Raw genomic sequence first — 21,164 nt, 5'->3', positions numbered from 1 at the left:
TTTTTTCATTTGGCATAATTTCTTTGAGGTTCATCCAAGTTATTGTCTACATCAGTAATTGTTTTCTTTTTTTTCATTTCTGTGTAGTATTCCATGGTATGGAATGTACAAAGGCACTCTTTAAACCTTCTGTTTAACACACCCATGTGACCGTTTTCCAGATCAATGCCACACCCCAAAAGTGCCCTTTGTGTCCCCTTCCTGTCACTATCCATCTAACCAAGGTTAATAATTCTCCTGACTTTTAGCACCATAGATTTTGTTTTTGAACTTCACATAAATGGAATTATACAGAATGTGCTCTTTTGGTTCTGGTTTATTGTGCTCAGCATTATGATTGTGAGATTTGTCCAAATTGTTCCTTTTCATGGCTGCATTGTAACCCATGGTGTGATAATACCACAATGCTACTGTTAATGAGCATTTGAGTGGTTCTTGCTTTTGGCTAATAGTGGCACTATGAATATTCTACTCTATGTCCTTTGTTAAAAATATACACACCTTTCTTTTGGGTATATACTTAGGGAGGAATTTCTGGGTCATAGATATGTATCTGTTCAGATTTAGTAGATGCTGCCAGATAGATTTCCAAAATGGTTGTACTGGTTGATACTCTGAGCAACAGCATGTGAGAGTTTTGGTTGCACCGTGCACTTGCCAACACTTGATATTGTCTGTCAGCTTTTCCTTTTTCCTTTAAATGTCTTTAACCATTGTAGCATTGCTTCTATGAGTTAAGCTTCATGCTTTATGCAGAATTTCTTTGTTTTTCTTTTGCACCAGTAAGAGAGATAAAACCTTATATATTCTTTCTCTGCCTTCAGATTGGAAGACTTGTTTTGCTTTTGAAATTTAGTTCAACAAACACTCAGGCAATGCTAGGCATCTGGAGTTTAAAAAGGTTGCTAGCCCTCAGTGTCTGCCAATGAGAGACAAATGCTACTGAACTAGAGATCAGGACAGGAAGCCTCACTCCAACATTTCCTACAACCTCCCAGTTTAATAGTTAGCCTTGTATACTTCCTGTCTTCCTGCGAAGAAAGTTCTTCCTTTAAAGCATTATTTCATCCACAAAGGGCCCTTGTAGCCTTATTTAACCCTCTCCTTCCCCATGAACTGTTGATTAGAGGAAGACTCATGTGGCTTTGAAATTTGGTTCAACTGTTAAGAAGCATGAGAATTTTCTGTTAGTTATTTATGGTTGTTTAATGGCTTCAAAATAAACAAAGGCCATATAGTAAATAAAGGTATAGTCTAGGAGGCCTGTCATTTGGCAAGAAATTTCCCACAGGTATCAGTATTTATCTCCATCAGTCCTGCAGACATGATATCGAGTGCTTTAGCAGATTTCTCGAAATACCAATGTTGTTTTTTTCCAGAAATTTGGAACTATCCGGGCAGATTTGATTGAGCAGATGAGATTCAAACAGAGACTGAAGGTGATCCAGACACTGGAGGATACTACAAAACGGAACGTGGTGAGTCTTTTGAGAAATGGCATGTGACCTTCTTTCTCCATCCTTCCTTACACTCCTACCAACTCAAATTCCTGCTTGACAGACTGAAGATGATTTAAAACAAGAAAATCAGGAAGTTTCCCATTATGACAGTTTTGAGTTTGTGAAATTCATTGTGTTTGTTCTTCTTATAGGTACGAACCATTGTGACAGAAACTTCCTTTACCATTGATGAGCTAGAAGAACTTTATGCTCTTTTCAAAGTGAGTTTCAAAGAAAATTCATGTACATTCAGGGGAAAAAGGAGTTCACTTTAATAATTCAGTTAGTTCTAGATTTTTCTGTTAAATTGTGAAGGGATAGCATGAGTGTCAACATGCATAAATAGGAAGATAGAGCTGAGAGTGTAAAAATAGAGTACTTAATATGAAAAATAAAGATATAACTCATTTAAATTGATGTTTTAGCTTTCTTCCACTCCATGTAGTATTTTAGCTGTTTCCTTGGTCTTAAGAAAATAGGGCATTACTTTATAATTCTCATTGGAATGATGGCAATCAAGTTTAAATTCTTCCTGAAACTCTTGTAAATTGCAATTTCCTATATTAATCTATATTAAAGCACTCTTAAAAAGAGATATGTAGCTAGAATAAGAATAAAGCTACTCAAATGTCTAAGGAAAAACTTAGTTGTTAAATTTCTGCAATTTTCCTTTCTAAGTCAGCCCATACCAATCTTGATCCTCAATAAGAAAATATTATGTCAGTAAATAAAGCAGTATAGAATGGCTTTTCTTCCAGAAAAAATACTTTTGTCATAGCTGTCATTACCAACATTGTAAAAATGCAGCAATTGCCAAGAAAAAAGTTTTAAAAGATGCCTTTTATGCGGGTACCGATTTTATCACAATCTTTAATTGGCTAGCTTCTTGTGTACAGAGCCTTTTACTTCCAGAACTCAGGAAGACGGTCGAGGACTGCAAAGATATTACAGGAACGAACATAAAGGGACAAACATAAAGATCTGAGTTGCACACTAATAGATCTTAGGCTCAGAGAACGTGAGAGCTGGGAATATCTTTGCAAATGTTCCCGCTTGCCTCTTAGCTACTGGAGGCACCACTGTTTTATTTCCTTTTGTCTCACTGGTGCCTAGTTTAGTGTCTCTCCCCGCTAGGTGTTCCAAACATGTGTGTTGAATACGTAGGTGAATTAGTGATCAGTTTTCCATCTAGTATCATCTCTGCGTGCTTCTGGGGCGGGCAGAGAGAGGTTGATGGCTTTGTGCAGCCCAGCAGCATGACCAACAGAGTGGACCACTGCGTCCCCACCAGGCTGCCTTCAGCACTTGACGGCGAAGTGTCTAGTGCCATCTCATTCGTGTTTTATTCAGAAACGTAAAGCGCGGTAGCTAATTGCTCCGCGTACGCTGGTTTTCCGTAAGGAGGGAGTCCCTCTTCGTTTCGTTAAGCAAAAACGATCAGTGATCCAACTTGGATCAAAACAAGAAGATACAATGATCCAGTTGAGATCAGATTTTCAAAGGATACTGAGGACTGGAAGAAATCTGCTTCACAGGGTGGTGCTGGTAGGACCAGGATTTGGGGGTAACTAAACGGACACGGGAGTCGGCGGCAAGACCACGCACAGATAACGGGAAGCGCTACGACCTTAGAAAGAGGAGGCTGGCTCTGGGGACACCCGGAAAAGGAAGACCAGGGCTGGTGGTGCAGAAGTCCAAGATCCGGAGATCACTGAAGACACAGAGGCAGGGGTGCCCTTGTCTTCTTACCCCGGCACCCCTGCACTCTCTGGTCTATGCACCTCCAGGTACCAGGTGTGTCATTTGTACGCCGAGGGTATTGCCTGAAGAAAGCTTTCTTTACACTCCAAAACCCTGCCCTAAGGGTGTGTTGACAAACACGAGTTCCCCAAGTCTGCTGAGCGCCCCAAGAGAGAACCCGAGACCCTTGGCTGGTGTCAGGGTGGGAAGGACTCTCGGGTACTGTGGAACCCAAGACAAAGACTTCAGTTACCAACTCTTTCTTGAGTCTTGTGAAGACTTTCATTGGCTTTAATTCATCTGAACGAACGTTTATGGAGGCATTACTGTGTCAGACATGCTGCCAGACTCTTAGTCCCTTATAAAGCCAATTTCTGGGGGTTTTCCCTTGGATACAAAGGAAAGAGACATTTATCTCCCACGGAGCTTTCTGCCTTGGGCTTTGGCCTAAAACTTGGTAGAAAAAGATGAAAGGCCGCCACCCTGAGGCAGATTTGATGGAAAATGTGGTCAGAGCCCCTATGCTTTAGTTTCTCTTGAACTCTTTCTAAATTAGTCCTTTTTCAATCTCGGGTCCCTAGTGCCCAAATGATGGAGTAGGGGGTCTCATCAAAGAAGAGGGTCATGGTCTGCATGGCTTGTCGTTTCCTGAAGGTTGTGAGCACGGTGAAAGTGCCTGCACCACATTCAGGCCTGGTTCCAGAGGAACGTGAGCGCTTTAGTTAGGAGGAAGTGCTATGGGTAACCTTCATCCACTGACGAAGCTCTGGTAAAGAGGACCCTTCCTGGGGATGTATCACCAACACCGTCCCACCCAGAGGGCTGCTGGGCATCACTTCAGAGCATAGCTCAACCCGTGCAGTCCCTCGGACCCTCCTCTCCCTGATGTCACCACCATCACCACTCCTCCCAAGCCCACCCCCATCTCCACCCGAAGCCTGGTGGACCTGACACACTTCCTTTATTCTCCCGAGGCTGCCCTGCAGAAACCTCGCCTTCCTCCTTTCTTGCCTACTCTCGCTCCACTCTTTGGGGTTATTAGCTACAATTCCCAGCAAACAGTGAGGACAAAGACATTGGTCCTCTTTGCTCCATTCTAAGTGAGAACAACACTGAAGTACACTACACACTCACCACTGACTTTCCCTTCTCAGAACCCCTAGGCACGGGGAGGGGGAGATCTGTTTTGTAAGTGCCTTTTGCTCTTGCAATATTTATACATGCTTATAATGAAATACTCAGTACAACAGAGAATAAAGTAAAAAGTTAAGTCTCCCTCTGGATGCCCCTCCCGTCTCCCCAGGCTACCATTCAGTGTTAACGGTAAATGTCTCCATACAGGGGAGCTGGGGTGTTCTTCCTGGCCTTTCTGTTAGCTGTTTTTTCTTTGCGGTCTTCCTAGAATGGGCGTATATTTCTACCAGAATCAGTATGACATCATGAATAAAGAGGCAGCCTTCTTTCCAAGGACAGAAATAAGAAGCCTTTTGTTGGATCTCTGTACTCCTCACCCTAGTGGTTCCTACTCATAATTTTCCTGGAGCTATTTTCAGATGCGTGAAACAGGAGGACCGCACACTTGTAGCCTGACTACTGGATGACTAGGATAATATTAATGTGATTTTGATGACCAGGAAGCAGGGGGTTTACAGGACACTAAACTAGGAGTTTGGAGACCCAAAATCGCATGATGATTCTGCTTTGACTAACTGGTTAGATGACCCTGCGGGAGCTACTTACCCTCTGGGCTGTACCATCCTCACTGAGGACACAAGGTGATCAGATTGCCTGAATTACAGATCCTTTTTTCAGGTTAACATTCTATGTATTTCTTTTAAATTAAAAAAAAAAAAGTTTGTCTTTACGGGAGTTACTTCTTAAAATGCTTGTGAGTGTGGGGATGGGTGTGGGGAGAAGAAAATGGGGAGGGGGAGGGTTTTCTTTCTTTTTTCACCTATGCCAGTAATTGAACCGGGTTTTTCATGCCAGATGTAAACACAGAGACAGTTGCCATGGAGTTTGTGGGGAGCGGGGTCAAGTGGAGATATATGTAGAAGAGAAGCCGAGGGGCCCTGGGACCAGACCGCTGCCCCCCACCCCCAGGAGATGCACACGGGTGACCTAAAGCCTTTTTCCAAATTTGAGGGAAGGCCTTTCTTCTTGGTATTTGCTGTGAGATGCAGTCCCCAGTAGTCCTCCTGTTCTTTGATTTTTCAGGCGGAACACCTAACCAGCTGCTACTGGGGTGGGAGCAGCAATGCCTTGGACCGGCATGACCCTAGCCTGCCCTATCTCGAGCAGTACCGCATCGACTTTGAGCAGTTCAAGGGCATGTTTGCTCTGCTCTTTCCCTGGGCCTGTGGAACTCACTCTGACGTGCTTGCCTCGCGCTTATTCCAGTTATTAGATGAAAATGGAGATTCTCTGATCAACTTCCGAGAGTTTGTCTCTGGACTGAGTAAGGACGTGATGTTATTGCATGAGTTGGGGCAGGGGGAGGGGGGAATAGGTGGTCCTCGTGGTTCTCTGTGCCGCCCTCAGGACCACAGCCCCGCTCGCTTCAGAAGACAAGGTTTACAGGACAGAGAAGCACATTTTAAGGTTTGCAAGCTGACTGTAAAATTCGTTTTTAGTTAATGGATATATTATATGATTAAATCGTTACCTTCTACATTCGATAGTCCTCAGCACTAGTTAAAATACATTATCAGAGAGTTTGCAAGAATGCCAACTTAAACACTGAAACCACAAATTACTATAACTTTACAAGGGAAGGAATGTTTGGATGGATTGCTTTTCTTTGTCAAAAAATATATTTACAGTACATATGTTTCATAAAATTTTATAAAACATTTCATAATGTTTTTAATAAAGAGCTGAAAAAAAAAAAAAAAAGCAACAGCCCCGCAGTCTAAATGGAAGTCTTTCCTCTCCATTTTGCGGGGAGGAAGGGCGTCCACCCTGAGAACGCACACCCTCACCTCACAAGCAGCACGAGTTTCTGCCTGTCCGCCTCACTGTCTGACCTGTTTCCTGTCCTGTATTCCACTGGACTCTTGTTCCACTAACATTTGAGCAGAAAAGCTACGTGGTGGTCAGGCTTGGCCCGCCCAGTATGAGGTTGTGGATATAGCAGGCATGGTGTCAGGCTGCCTGAATGAGATGAGAAGGAAGACTTTCTAAAATTCCAACTGTGCCACTCTGTGACCTTGGTCCATGCTCTTGAACATGACCTGTGCCCACGAAAGATGAAGACGTCAGACATAGAGCCAACGATGATTCCAAAAATTACCCTAAATCATTAAGAATAATGACTGGGGGCTTCCCTGATGGCGCAGTGGTTGAGAATCTGCCTGCCAATGCAGGGGACACGGGTTCGAGCCCTGGTCTGGGAAGATCCCACATGCCACGGAGCAACTAGGCCCGTGAGCCACAACTACTGAGCCTGCGCGTCTGGAGCCTGTGCTCTGCAACAAGAGAGGCCACGATAGTGAGAGGCCCGCGCACTGCAATGAAGAGTGGTTCCCGCTTGCCGCAACTAGAGAAAGCCCTCGCACAGAAACGAAGACCCAACACAGCCAAAAATAAATAAATAAATAAATAAATAAAGTTAAAAAAAAAAAAAAAAGAATAATGACTGGAAGCCTTAAAGGCCAGAGAAAGCTGATGGTTGTTAAAAAAGCAAAGGGGGGGTAGATAAGGTCCTCTTAGATAAGTAAAAACTATTTGTATAAAGCACTCAGATATATCCTTCAAAGGGGGTACATGGAGGAAACTAGCCTTTTTTAAGTGCAGGTTGTGTTGTGATGCTTTAGAACTTGTACTTTATCACTTAATCCAAACAACAGACCTTTGAGGGTAATAATAGTATTGATGACTAACATTTATACAGCATTTACTCAGCCAGGCACTGCCCTCATGCTTTATGTGCATTTAATTTACCTAAAGCACACAACTACAAAGTTGGAGTTTGAACTCAGGCACCCTGGAAGCAGCGTTTGTGCAGTTACTATCAATATTATGCTTTATTACCTGTCTGCTTACTATTAATACCCCCATTGTCAGTTAAAAGATGGAGGCTTAGAAAAGTTAAGCAACTTGCTGGAACATTCATTTTTAGCAAGTCAGTATACGTCTGTTATTGAACTGAAAAGCACAGTTAGTACGTACTGGGCCCAGGATTCAGATAAGGGCTGTTCTCATTACTCTGTGCTAAGGACAGCAAATAGGATTTTTTTTTTTTTTTTTAGGGAAGAAGGAGGCATTAATTTTTAATTACAAAAGTAACATAAATACATTCTGCTTTTCAAAAAAGTGAACAAAATAAAATAAAGTAAAACAATCCAGGCAAGGCTAAAGACCCTTTTGACCCTCTCCTAATCTTTTCTGCTCCAAAGTAACTGTTATTATCACCTTGGTGTCTATCAAAAGGGAGATTTTTTAAAATTACCTTTGGACAAAAATAAGGAGGAGAAAAAAAGAGACAGGTTCTGCTCGTAGAAAGGGTTCTAGGAATTTTTGCCGTAAACATCTTTGCTGCAGCCAGTTTTGCTGCAAAGCTAATTGGCCATAAGGCCATTTTGCCATAAGAGATAAAAATAATTGGTTGACAGTTACGACACTAGAAAAAGATAACAAATCAGTTTTTATAAATCCTTCGACGAGCACAGTCATGCCTCCCACTCGTCGAAACCAAAAGTTTACCAAGCTATGGCAAATATAAAAGAAGCAGCTACTAATTCACAACAGCCTTCGAGAACATTAATGATTGATTCTTTAGCTAATTTGGATACAATAGATTGTCCTCTCAGGCCGTCTTTACCAAATTTATCATGCAGTATTAGACGTTGGAGGCAAACAAAGAATCAAGCTCCTCCTATCCCCCCAAAAGGAAATGGTGATGTGATTCCTGATGGGTATAAGTTTCTTGAAAATGGTGAAAATTTTAACACAGTCTGGCTTAGATTAGCTCGCTGAAGGATTTGCAAAAATCAATATCTTATTTTCTAGTGTAATGTAACCATCAACCAGTTATTTTTATCTCTTATGGCAAAATGGCCTTACAGCCAATTAGTTGTGATGCAAATCTGCTTCTAGCAAAGATGTTCATAATGAAAGTACCAGACACGTGTAGAAAGTGATAGGAAAAATATAAATATTTAATTTACTTAAGCCTAGTCAAACCCCAACAAGGTAAATACTCTTCAAAATCTTCCAAAAAGGAAAGAGAGGTTTGCAGTCCAAGATAGTGAAAACATTGGAGAAGAGTACTTAGGCTTCTTAAAAATGCAGTTGAGTTCTCTGAGCAAAGTAAACTCCACCCAGATTGCCGGGAGGGGTCTCAGAGGTGTAGTCAGTCATGCGGGTTGATTACAGCTATGGAGACAGACAAGTAGACTAGAAAAGAGAAATTCTGTTCAAGTCTTAAGAAACTAAAGAATGAATTCTGGAAGAGATGGATCAGTAATTTCAATGTTCATCTCCAGAAAGATCCCTCTAGAAATTAGTGAACAGACCATCTCTATGGAATTAGGGATGAGGGATTACAATCGCAAACCACAAATTAGCTGGACCTCCTTTTCCAGTGGTATTGCTGGAAGGCAGCATTTCTAAACATGCCATAGATGTCATGAGGCAGCTGGTCACTGGACAGATAACTCATTATAGACTGAAAGTTGGAGGGATATGGATGTTGGTGATTCAATGACTGTCTGAACCCTGCACCCAAAGCATGACGGTCAATGGAGAGTTCTCTAGTATGCTGAGCTTGGTATTTAACCTCTGTGATTGTTCCCTCATTTGCAAAATAGTTATTGTCAGGACTAAAAGAAATAATTCAAGTTCCTACAACAGTGCCTGGCTCAAAAAGTGTTACTTATTGTTGTCACTACAATTACTGCTTATCCCCCTCTACCTGACTCAGTCAGGGATTTAAACTATAAAGGTAGAGAAGCTACCACAACCAAATGTGCTGGCTACACAAAGTGAAGAGAGACAACCATTGTGTTGGAGGACAAAAACAAGATTTAAAGAAATCAGAGGAGGAAATGATTGGCAAAAACAAACTGATAGAGATAAATCAGAAGTCTTAAATTTTAAGAAATGATGGTAAAAGAACTGTATGTCTGCATATATAGTATAGTGGTTTCAACCATGTGATCTAGGGTCAGACAAATCTGAGTTCAAATCCTGGGCCTGCCACTTGCTAGCTTATGCCCTTGAACATTACTTAATATCAATAAGCCCGACTTTTCTCATCTGTAAAGTTGGGATAATAATTGTGACCATCTCGTAGAATTATTGTGAGAAGAAAGTGAAATGCATATGGAAAGTAGTTAACATAGGGTTTCACACAAAGTGAATGATTCATAAATGTCTGTCATTATTTTCATGGTTAGTATTAGTCAGTGTGTAAGCATCTGGGGGTTTAGTTAACTATGTGGTCAATAAGAAACTCCAGAGTGAAAAGTATAAAGAGTTGAATGCAGATTTAGGCTAAGAGTCAAGAACAGTTCCACTATTCTCTGCAGCGGACGAGAGGCTTCTGGAACTCTCTGTCCGGAGGATTATTGATGGACACATTAACACATTAGGTGAATGTGGGTAAGAATAGGGAAGAGTGTACAAACCATGTGGTATAAGAAAGTTGAAAAAATGTAGAGAGGTATAGCCTGGGGGACATAAAGTTGCCTTGAAAAGATAAGCTGGAGAGGAACAGGACAGCTGTCCTTAAAATCTGAAGGATTGCTGTAATGAAGACATAATAGACCTATTCTGTTTGACTTTAAAGAGGAAGGAAAAGGAATAGTTCTAAACCTTTTTTTGAGTTGTGATCTCTTTGAGATCTGATAAGGACTGTGGAGATCTTCCCAAAAATTGACATCGGCACGTGGCCACATTTTACATCGTTTGTGGTTCATGGAATTTATGCACTTGAACCTGCAGGTTAAGGGTCCTGACTAAAGTAAAAATGACAGGAGCCCTTTCAGTGTTTCTAGAATTCCCCGGTGAGATGAGGTGCCTCTGGTTGTGATGAGTTTCCCGTCCCTGAGGAGGCTCAGACATCTCTCTTACGTGGACATGGATGTGTGAAGAGGCCCCTACGTTAAGTGGGAGGCCGGACGAGATAACCCCTGGTGTCCCCGCCAACCAATCCAGATCCTGTGATTCCCCTTTTCCCAAATCTGATTAACCTTCAACTAGGCGCTCTGAGAACACGTATTTACAAAGGATTTTCTGATTCCTGAAATACGTATGGACTGTAAGGGAAAAAGTAACAGGATTCTTTGGCTTGAAGCAATGGTGATATAATGGCGGCTAGGTTAGGCTAAATTGAACTGAAGAAATATTTAAGAGACCCCAAAAGCAACTAAAAAAGATTTCTAAAATGAGTAATTTGAAGCACTCTTAAACATGTATTGAGATTATTTCTGAACTCTAGCAAGTATTTAGGGTGTTGAGGCCCAATCACCTGACTTTTCTTATTAATAACACTAGTTTAATTTGTGCCAACCGCTATTCTATTCTAAGTGTTAACACCTTTAGTTCTCACATTTCATGGGCCCTGATATCAAGACCACTGGTAGTATCTTCTAATTTATCATCCTGCCTCATAGAGGGGAAACTGAGGTACAGAGAGGTTCACTCTCCCAAGGGCACGTAGTAAGTACAAAGCATTTGAAACCAGGTATCCTGGTTCCAGAGCTTTCAACCCAAATACGTCCTGGCCAAACTTTTTGCCACACGACACCTGGGTTTCAATTTGTAAAAGTACGTGCTTCAGAGGGACGCTGAGCCTGGGGGGGGATTGTAGCACACATGGTGCATTTCACATTGGTACTTATGTGACTTCTAGGTGCCGCGTGCCATGGGGACCTCACAGAGAAGCTCAAACTCCTGTACAAAATGCACGTCTTGCCTGGTAAGCGAGACACACAGAGTAGCACATATACCTGTGACTCTGGCCTGGCTTGAAGTCTTTTTTGGTGAGACCTGTTTGCCTTTTTTTTTGATGTACAAAATCACTCATTGGTCACTAAGAACAAACTGAACGATACTTTTTACATGAGTTCCTGAATCAGCAGGTGCTTGATTCAATGATCATTCACCTGTCTGAAGTGTGAGTTGCAGTAATAGAAAAGAGCAGGCTTCTGCAAGAGAACGAATAGCATTTGGTAACTCATGGGATTCTGAGTCGAGGAGGAGCAGTGTTACCACTGACAGAAACAGTGGGAAAGATGGTGAAGTTGTGAGTTCAGTTTTAAACAAGGATGGCCTCCAGCTGGAAATATCTAGCAAATACTAAAAAAGAAAGGGAGGGAGGGATGGAGGGAAAGAGAAAGAGAGAGAGAGAGGAAGGAAGGAAGGGAGGGAAAAAGGGAAGAAGGAAAAAGGGAGGGAAGAGGAAGGGAGGAAGGAAGGGGGATTAGCTCCGAGGATACAGATAGGGTAAAACTATAGATTTGGGAATTATCATTATAGTGTACAATTTCCCAAAATTTGGTTCCTTAAAGCATCATTCCTTAGGATTTAGGAAAAGTCTCCAAAAAAGGCAAATGTGAAGGGACACTTCAGTGTGGGGTTGTTATAAAGGAAGGTGGAGTTAGAACTGGAGGGAGACCCTCCCCCATAAGGGTTTTGAGGAGGTGGGCATTCAAGGCCCGCACCAGTGATGGGACCCCCCCCACTCCAGCCCACCTTCGTAACTTCAGCTTCTCATGAGCCCCATGTCATTTCTTCAACAATGAAAGCACACTTTCATTGAGTCATGGCCCTGCCAATATGAGAATCATCTCTCCTCCCTCTCCAGAGCCATCCTCTGATCAAGACGAGCCAGATTCTGCTTTTGAAGCAACTCAATACTTCTTTGAAGATATCACCCCAGAATGCACACATGGTAAGTGACTTTCCTCGTCAGGGCCTCTCTGTTTCTTTTCTACAGAGCCCCCTGTTATTGGGAAAAGTTGCCTCCAAAGCTAGGCAATCAAAGAAGTATAATGAATACAGGTGCCTAATATGCTACTTTCTTTTTAAATTTTTGAACTTGAGTAACTACTGGGGAGTGGGTACTTCAGCCCACCAAAAGGACCATGTACATTGTGTCCTGCTGGCTTAGAAAAAGCGTTACCTGTAGGGCATATACTTTGCTCCCCTCTCCTTGATAGGGAGAAACATTCATTAAGAACGTCATTCTGGTGTACGCTGCTCTCCAGAATCTGGACTAGCATTGATAAAAGATACGCTGCTCTGCAACAGACGTCAGCAAACTTTGGACCAAATCCAGCCCACCACCTATTTGTACGGCCTGTGATAATATAAAATTTATATCAAAGAATTAATATAAAATTTAAACATTACTGCCTATAAATAAAGTTTTATTGGAACACAGCCAGGAACACAGCCAAGCTCATTCAGTTATATATTGCCTATGGCTGCTCTCACGCTACAGTGGTAGAATTGCCTCAGATATTTGCCATCTGGCCCTTTACAGAGAAAGTTTGCTGACCCCTGCTCTGTGAAGTTGTTAGATCTACACAGACATGATCTGGCTCATTAGAAACATCTCCAGATTTACACTTGAACCTGTTCGGTTGTGCCATGTGTGGATCTAAGCAGCGTCTGGGCTTGCTGCTGCTGTGCGTTATCTCCATTCTATTGATACTTCATCCGTAGGGCAGGCAGCCTCCTGACTTCACCCAAGGTTGAAAGTCAGCATGGGTTGCTCCTGGGTCCTTTTGCCTCTTAAATCTTACGGTCCCCAAATAAGCACAGCTTACACCTGCTTTTAAACCGTGAGCACCTAAGTGATTGAGTGGAGAGGAGCGAGAGCCAGACAGTCTTCTTATTGGTGATACGTGTTAAGGGCAGGAGCTTTGGACAGGATGCTAGCTCTGTTTGTCTAGATGACCTCAGGCAGCTTCGGGCATCCGGGAGCACCAGGGTCCTTGTGTGGAAAGTGGAGATGAGAGCTGTCACATTGGGTATAGTAAGGACTTAGTGAGATAATGTAGTAAGCCTCTTAGCATAGTGCCTTAGCACATCCGACAATATTCTTCAAATCCTTAGCAATCATATTTTGGCTGCAAAATGTTAGCCGCATCTTTCTTAGTGGGCACTCATCTCAGAATAGGAGTCACTTGTTTCAGAAATGCTTCAGGAATGGTTACATGCCAGTAGCATTTAATAGCCTCAAAAGATGCTTTTTAAAAAATGTTTTTTCTAACTCCAAAAGTACTACTGCTTTGTATCAAAATTTTTTAAATATGGGTCAAAATATATAAAATAAGCCAATGATGTCTTAAAACTGCATGATATAAAGATAACTATCAATAATAATTAATATCTTGAGGTATTTATTTTCCTTTTTTATCCATATAATTATAATAATATCCATAATATATATATAAAACTGGGATCAAACTGCCGATACAGGTTTGTTTGTTTGTTTGTTTTGGCTGAAGGATTGTTTTATGAACAACTTAAAAATAGAACAAGTGTGTTCTGGCACATGCCATCTCCACCTCTTCTGCCTATACAGTTTTGTATCCTTTTTTCACTTAAAATCCAGTGAGCCTATTACGATGTCATTTACATTCTCTGAAAACATGGTTTTTAATTGGCTGTATAATATCCATTGCATGGGGCTTACCATAACATTTTGGAATATCTACTTGTTCCCTAAAGCTAACTCAACATTAAGAGGAGAGGACTTTCTCCACGGCATATATAGTGCATTGTCCTCAGTCTGTCTTAAAAGCTGCTGAGATTTTAATTTGACACTAAATACATAAAGGTTACATATGCGACAAACCAGCCACCTTTTGTATGGCTGAGGAAGTGCTTGGGATGCATTCTTACAGCTGACAAACTGAATGGGAAACTGGGGGGATTGTACACCTCTCCCTTTTGAAGCCCTGGGATGTCCTATTTTAAGAAGAAAGAAGAAAACGATTATAAGTTGTTTTCTTGAAAGTCAAAAAATGCCAGATTATGAATCTGAAGGAATTTAGTAGCACATGACATTTGTTTTCTTTTATCAACATAGATGTCAGTTTCTTTTTAAAAAGTGAGTTCTTGATCTTTTGCAGAGCCTGGCAGAAGATCAATCTCATGTATACAAAGTTAAGATGATAGTGTAACAGACAGAGGAGGGAAATCAACATTCACTGGGGCCAGCACCACCATTTTTTAAGTACTGAACACCACATGAAATCACTCCTTTAATTCCTATTTATACACCGAGCCCTGCTTGTGAAAAAGAATTCTTGGGGAATCTTTCACCTAGAGAGAGAGTTTTTCGATTGGAAAAAAAAAAAAAATACACTACCTAAAAGTTGAGAATTACGTTTTATTCGGCAGACATACTGAGGACTTAAGCCCAGGAGGCAGCCTCTCGCATAGCTCAGAGGGACTGCTCTGAAGAAATAAGGGAGGAGAGCCAGGATATATAAGGTTTTTTTCGGGAAAAAAAACACAACAACAACAGGTAGTGGGAACATCAAAAGATTAGTGTTAATTAAAGAAACAAGATACCTCAAGTTAATGAATTTAGTGCTTTTCTGTGTATGGGAAGATGCAAGAGTCTGGGCTTACTGAAACCATTCCTTTGATATGCACCTTAGCTATCTAGGGCCAGTATCCTATTTTTCTCCATCCTGAATCCCCTCAGGGTGGAGATGGCATAGTTGGGGGCAGCTGCAGTGCTGCTGGCTTGATGGCTGCAACATCCTTTGTTTACTGATCTGGCAGGCAACACTCAGTTGTCAGATCAAATATGAGACACCCAGTAAAATTTGAATGTGAGGTGGACAAAAAATAATTTGCTTAGCGTGAGTATGTCCCATGTGATATGTGGGAGCTCACACTTTAAAAAATTATTTGTTGTTTACCTAATTATTTATGTGCTGGGGTTTTGTTTTTGTTTTGTTTTGCTATATTAGGCAACTCTACCTAGAGGTTTTTCTGTTTTATACTACACCTGCTAAACCTATGGGTTTATCATGTAACATTCTCCTTTTTTTCTTCCGAATCTTTCTTGGTAGTGGTTGGATTGGACAGCAGAAGCAAACATGGTGCAGACGATGGCTTTGTTACAGTGAGTCTAAAGCCCAACAGAGGTACAGACTTTCTCTTCTCTGTGTTTCCTTTACTGCTGGTTCAACAGTTGCTTCTTGACCTTTGAACACTTATTTCTTGGCATTTGGGTTTTAGGGAAGAGGGCAAATTCTCAAGAAAATCGTAATTATCTGAGACTCTGGACTCCAGAAAATAAATCCAAATCAAAGAATGCAAAGGATTTACCCAAATTGAATCAGGTGAGTACCGAACAGTGTAGTTCATGCATTTCAAACCTTGAAGCTCTGTTTTCTAGTCATAGGTAGGTAAATGTCGAATAAGCACTCCTCAAGGTGCTTAATTAGTACCTGTTTGGATCTATTTTGTGCATGCTTTTGTGCATTAAAAGTATGCTCTGTTGTGAGAAAATGACCTCCTCAGAGAATATGTGAACCACGAAATATTCAAATTTGAGAATACATGCATTCTCATCCCAATCTTTAACAATACCCTCAGATACTCAGAAGACAAGCTCATGCTGTTTTCAAACCACTGTGCTCAGCTATAAAGGTGTCTGACATACTTTTTTCCTTAAACAGCTGAAATGTAATGAGGGCGATAAAACAATATAAATAATTAAAATACAGGATGCAAATGCTGTTTTCTAACAGAAGAACAGATAAATCATCCTGGTGGGGGTGGGAGGCATGACTTCGGTCCGTGGACACCAGCAGATGTGTCGTGGGAGAGGGGATTGGAGCTGACCTTGGAAAAATTGGGCTGCCTGCTGTAGTGTGTAGATATGAGATGAGGTGAGGTCTGCGATTTACTTAAGATACTGCAAGAAAGGATAAAACAGTTAGTGAAACATTTGTATAACATGGTCCTTCTTCTTTTTTTTTTTTTAATATTTATTTATTTATTTTGGCTGCACCAGGTCTTAGTTGCGGCACGTGGGATCTTCATTGCGGCACACAGGCTCTTAGTTGCGGCATGCATGTGGGATCTAGTTCCCCGACCAGGGATGGAACCCAGGCCCCCTGCATTGGGAGCGCAGAGTCTTACTCACTGGACCACCAGGGAAGACCCCGTGGTCCTTCTTGACTCTAGAATGATAGGTACTATTATAAAGGTGTATTATTTCATTCTTTCTACTTTCATGGATGTCAGAAGTTTTCCCAGTTTAAAAAAAGGAAGCATTTAAAGAGACTTTAGACTACACATCCATCCACCCTAGGGTAGGACTCTTCCGGGATCTTGTAGGAGTCCCGATATTAAATGGCTCTGCAGTCCGCTTGGGTCCTGCCTCCGTGCTCCTCATGAGGTGGCCAAATACGTGTGTTTTCCCTCCATCCCTTTTCAGGGGCAGTTTATCGAGCTGTGTAAGACGATGTATAACATGTTCAGCGAGGACCCCAACGAGCAGGAGCTGTACCACGCCACGGCGGCGGTGACCAGCCTCCTGCTGGAGATCGGGGAAGTGGGCAAGCTCTTCACTCCCCAGCCTGCCAGGGAGGGCGGGAGCGGAGGCGGCGGGCCCTCCGGCCACCAGGGCGTCCCCGGCGGCGTGCTCTTCCCCACCAAAGGGCCGGGCCAGCCTTACGCGCCGGAAGCCGCGGCGCCCCTCCCGGCCAGCTTGGCGGGGGACGGCGAGGAACGCTCCCTGGGGGGCCAGATGGAGGACATCAAGCTAGAGGACTCCTCGCCCCGGGACCACGGGGCCTGCTCCTCCATGCTCATCTCCGACGACGACACCAAGGACGACAGCTCCATGTCCTCGTACTCGGTGCTGAGTGCCGGCTCCCACGAGGAGGACAAGCTGCACTGCGAAGACATCGGCGAGGACACGGTCCTGGTGCGCAGCGGCCAGGGCCCCGCGGCGCTGCCCCGGAGCAGCAGCCTGGACCGGGACTGGGCCATCACCTTCGAGCAGTTCCTGGCCTCCCTCCTGACAGAGCCTGCCCTGGTGAAGTACTTCGACAAGCCCGTGTGCATGAAGGCCAGGATCACCAGTGCGAAAAACATCCGGATGATGGGCAAGCCCCTCACCTCGGCCAGTGACTACGAGATCTCGGCCATGTCCGGGTGAATCCCGCGCCTTCTGTAGGGACACGCGGCACGGGGGCGGGGGGGAGGGTCTTTTTTATGTTCTGTGTTGGGGTTTCTTTCTTCCTTTTAAATTAAATATTTATTAGTACCCGGCTTAAAGCCTAGTGTTTTCATAATATAATACAATGAAAGCTGTTGGAGAAATACTTAAACACCTCGATGTAGGCACAGTACACGCTCTTGTCGGGGGGGAGGGGGATTTACCAGAATACGGTTTGATTCCATGAATTCCAAAAGAAAGGTGACTCTGTCCGTGATATGTGTGTATTTATAACTTCTTAATCTTGCTGTTGAGCTGTATACGTAGTGCTGTTTAACACTAAATAAGGCAGCAGACGTGTATTTGGGCTTTTTAAGTAAAATTAGAGCTGTAAGGAACGTAGAATGCCACAAACACAGAATGTTCTTAAATGGAAGAGGCACTGTCAGCTGGGGTAAATCCTATACCGCTTTTAGGGAGCATTAAAACGATTTTTTAAGATTTGAAATATATTTCATAAAAGTCCTCTATTCAAAAATCATGTTTAACTGATGTTCCCTTTTGAGGTTCTAAGCAATTATGAAAGTGTAAGTGATTTTTATGTGATGCCAGAATAACACCTCTATCTGATCAATTTGGACAAATACCAGGCCAATTTTGCATTTAACAAAACTGATGATTTAAGTCAGCGGGCCAGAATTCAGGGGAAATGAACAGTCTTTTGTTACAGAGAATCTGAAAGTGGCAACAAAAATGATAAGAGGGCTCAGGGTTTTTTTTGGGGGGTGGGGAGTAAAAATACTGATGCTTCTCATACTAGATTTTCAGCTTCTTGTTACTATTTGCAAATGAAGCAAAAAGTAAAAGAATAAACTTTACCATTTCCATACTCTCCATAGGTTCAAGAAATTATACCATGTATCACATAGGACCATCTTTCCAGTTAAATCCATGTAAAGTAGAGATAATGTAAATTGAAAAAACAACCTGCAAGATAACGTAACTGAATGTTTAAAGCGGAACTTGTCACTTTATATAAAAGAATAGTATGCTCTATTTCCTGAATGGACTTGGAAATGAAAACTATCGCACCTGCACTTTGTATTGTTGCTTCTTTTTTATTCCTATTATAGTTTTGTCTTTTACAGATGTTGGAGTTTTTTTCTCTTATTGTTGAATTCATAATCATGGTCACGTTTTCTTTGCTTATGCAGAATATTCCTTCCAATGCATTCCTTTATTTTAGTATCCATTGTGTCTTTATTTTAGCTGTTGCTGCTCTTTTTTATTTTGTTTACAGAATGATTTTTTAAACTGTCCAATGAAGTAGTGTTAACCTCAAGTAGGATAAATGTGAACAAATAAAATACATCCGATACTCAGATGTGGCTTTTATCTCAGTGCTTGAGTTCCTGTCTAAGGTGATGATAACATTATTCTTTTGACAATTTTGCAGGGGAAATTATGTTAGGCAACCATTTTGACTTAGGTAACAAATTTTTGTAGGCAAATATTTTGAGATAAGAAATACAGTATGGGGAATTCCCCGGGCGGTCCAGTGGTTAGGATTTGGCGCTCTCACTGCTGGGGGCCCAGGTTCAATCCCTGGTCAGGGAACTAAGATCCCAAAAGCCCGCAGCATAGCCAAAAAAAAAAGAAAGAAAAGAAAAGAAATACAGAAATACACTACATAGTGATGTGCATATGAATGTAAAATAAGGAAGAGAATCATTGTCAGTCATCTAATTATTTAACTTATCCTACATAAGTGATAAAAGGGTGAAAATCCCTCTGTTTAACCCTGATTCGTACACTGTAACACCATGTGGTATGTATTTAATTGAGTAGTCATTCATTTGATTCGACTCTTAGATGGTTATACATTATTCCATTATTCTGTCTATCACTTAAAGATGCCTCAAGAAATAACTCTATAGAGTCTGATACTCTCTCTCATCTCCAGAATTAAAGATGGGTTTGGGAGGGGAATGAGCATGTATTTAAACGTGTAGCCCTAGATAAATGAGAGGAGCCAGAATTTTCCATTATCACTGAGAACGGTATTATAACTGAACAGTGCATCACCCTGAAAGTGTATGTTCCTATTGACACTCTGTCGTAATACCGTCCTTATTTGTTCAAGCACCTCATAGTGTTTCTATCACAGTGTCAATATACTTTATAACAGCAGGTTCTAGTCTGTTTGCTTCTAAAGGCTACCTATGGAGGAGCCGTGAGCCTTTGAGTTGATTCTTTCCAGCTCAATCTCTTGAGACCGTCTTGTCAGTGCCTTCCTCCTTAGCCTCCAGAGGCAGACAGGGCATTTCAAAGAGCATTAAACTTCCTGTCTAGTTTTTAATGGTTGTGTGTATGTCTTTTTAGTATCTTCATGGATTATTCTCTTTGATTTCAGTGTATTGTGATTGACCATCTTCTCTGAATGGCCACTTCCCATCTAGTTCTGTGATGCTAATAATCATTACACCATCACAGATGATGGGCTCAATGTCTATATCCTAATAGACTTGATCTGGCATCCCAGGGAGCTTCTAGCTCCAGAGCCCTGGGCACTGGCCTCAGTGGAGCTTTCATATATGAAAACTCAAAAGAGAAAGCTACTGCTGGGGGAAAAGGGAGAAACCATTTGGAGCCTGGATGCTTGGGAAGTGAGTGTTCCAGAGAAACCACGGATCTAGCCACATCATCCATCCTGCGTTACTTCAAGTCTGATTCTGGGTAGGAGGGGGATAAGCTTTGTGCAAGTGTCACCAAGGGAGCCATGGACAATGAGAAGGTTCACTGCCAACAGCGTCTTCATCCCCCACCAAGGATGCAGGCTGGGAACCTTGGCGGCCAGGCAGAGGGGAGCCCTTTCCTGTCCCCAGAGATAGAGTAGCTTCCCAGTCCTGGTAGAGTGACCTTGACCTGGTCTCCGATGGAAGCTTTGTAGAGGGGACCTCAACTCAGCTACTTAGTTCATGAATCTAACAGTGAAACTCATGGGGTGTCCTGGCCGATGCCTCATTCTCCTGTACATCCGGTTAAGGGCTCCTCTGTGTATTCTTCACGACTCGTCCTGTAAGGCGGCTCTTTTGTTACAGCATCAGCTTCTAACCTGAAAAGAACAGCAACTGATGTGGTGAGTACAACGTTTCACACTGTTTTCTGTTTTAAAATAACTCTTTTACTTAATGTTTAGGGCCCTGTGCCTTTTGTTTAACATATTCGTGACAGTCTAATTCTTTAAAAAGAAATCTTAGGCAGCCAGACAAAGGAATTTATAGAGAGACACAGAGTGAGGAGAGAAAGCAGGGCCTGGGATGCTCTCCCTGTGGGCTTTGGTAATAGGACTGTCTGCCGGGAGATGGGTCTGCACATCGGCTCGGAGTAGACGGCTGAGGGACAAGCTGTGGATTATTTGGGCTTCCTGGATTCACAGCTACTTCCCCTCACCCTCATGGAGAGGCCAGGACTCTGCAGACGTAAATCCTGTAGCTGTTCTTAGAATACCTCAAGGGGAAAGTATCAGCTAGACGGACGCCACATCCTGCGGACTAGGTTGGAGATAACCTATTGTCTAGTGAATTCCCTTATTTCATGACTATCCACCACCTACGGTGTTTCAGATACTGTCATGCACTTCAAAAACTGAATGATTTTGTCCCCATAACCTGTTTCACTTTGTTATTCCTTAACTTGATTAACAATACCAATATGCATCCAGTACCTGAAGCCAGAAATGTGAGAGTCACCCTTGATTCCTCCTGCTTGCCTATGTCCTA

At 42.3% G+C, this 21,164-nt stretch overlaps 1 protein-coding gene across 4 annotated transcripts in view; it reads left to right on the top strand.

Moving 5' to 3' along the window:
- TBC1D9 (TBC1 domain family member 9) overlaps window positions 1-18,764 on the top strand; it is a 109,477-nt gene extending 90,713 nt beyond the window's left edge. For 3 of the 4 annotated variants that reach the window (XM_057547065.1, XM_057547063.1, XM_028168315.2), the window contains 8 exons: window positions 1,380-1,478; window positions 1,652-1,720; window positions 5,457-5,697; window positions 11,095-11,160; window positions 12,049-12,135; window positions 15,281-15,355; window positions 15,450-15,553; window positions 16,657-18,764. In XM_057547065.1, the coding sequence (XP_057403048.1) occupies window positions 1,380-1,478; window positions 1,652-1,720; window positions 5,457-5,697; window positions 11,095-11,160; window positions 12,049-12,135; window positions 15,281-15,355; window positions 15,450-15,553; window positions 16,657-17,382 (1,467 nt within the window). In that variant the 3' untranslated portion in view covers window positions 17,383-18,764. Of the gene's footprint in view, window positions 1-1,379; window positions 1,479-1,651; window positions 1,721-5,456; window positions 5,698-11,094; window positions 11,161-12,048; window positions 12,136-15,280; window positions 15,356-15,449; window positions 15,554-16,230; window positions 16,412-16,656 lie in introns of all 4 variants that reach the window. The other variant, XM_057547066.1, reaches the window with a different exon arrangement.
- Window positions 18,765-21,164: the final 2,400 nt, after the last annotated feature.

Source organism: Balaenoptera acutorostrata, chromosome 5 (assembly GCF_949987535.1).
Source record: "Balaenoptera acutorostrata chromosome 5, mBalAcu1.1, whole genome shotgun sequence".
NCBI lineage: Eukaryota > Metazoa > Chordata > Mammalia > Artiodactyla > Balaenopteridae > Balaenoptera > Balaenoptera acutorostrata.
Note: the sequence above shows the minus strand (reverse complement) of the source record. Positions and strands in the feature narration are given on the sequence as shown.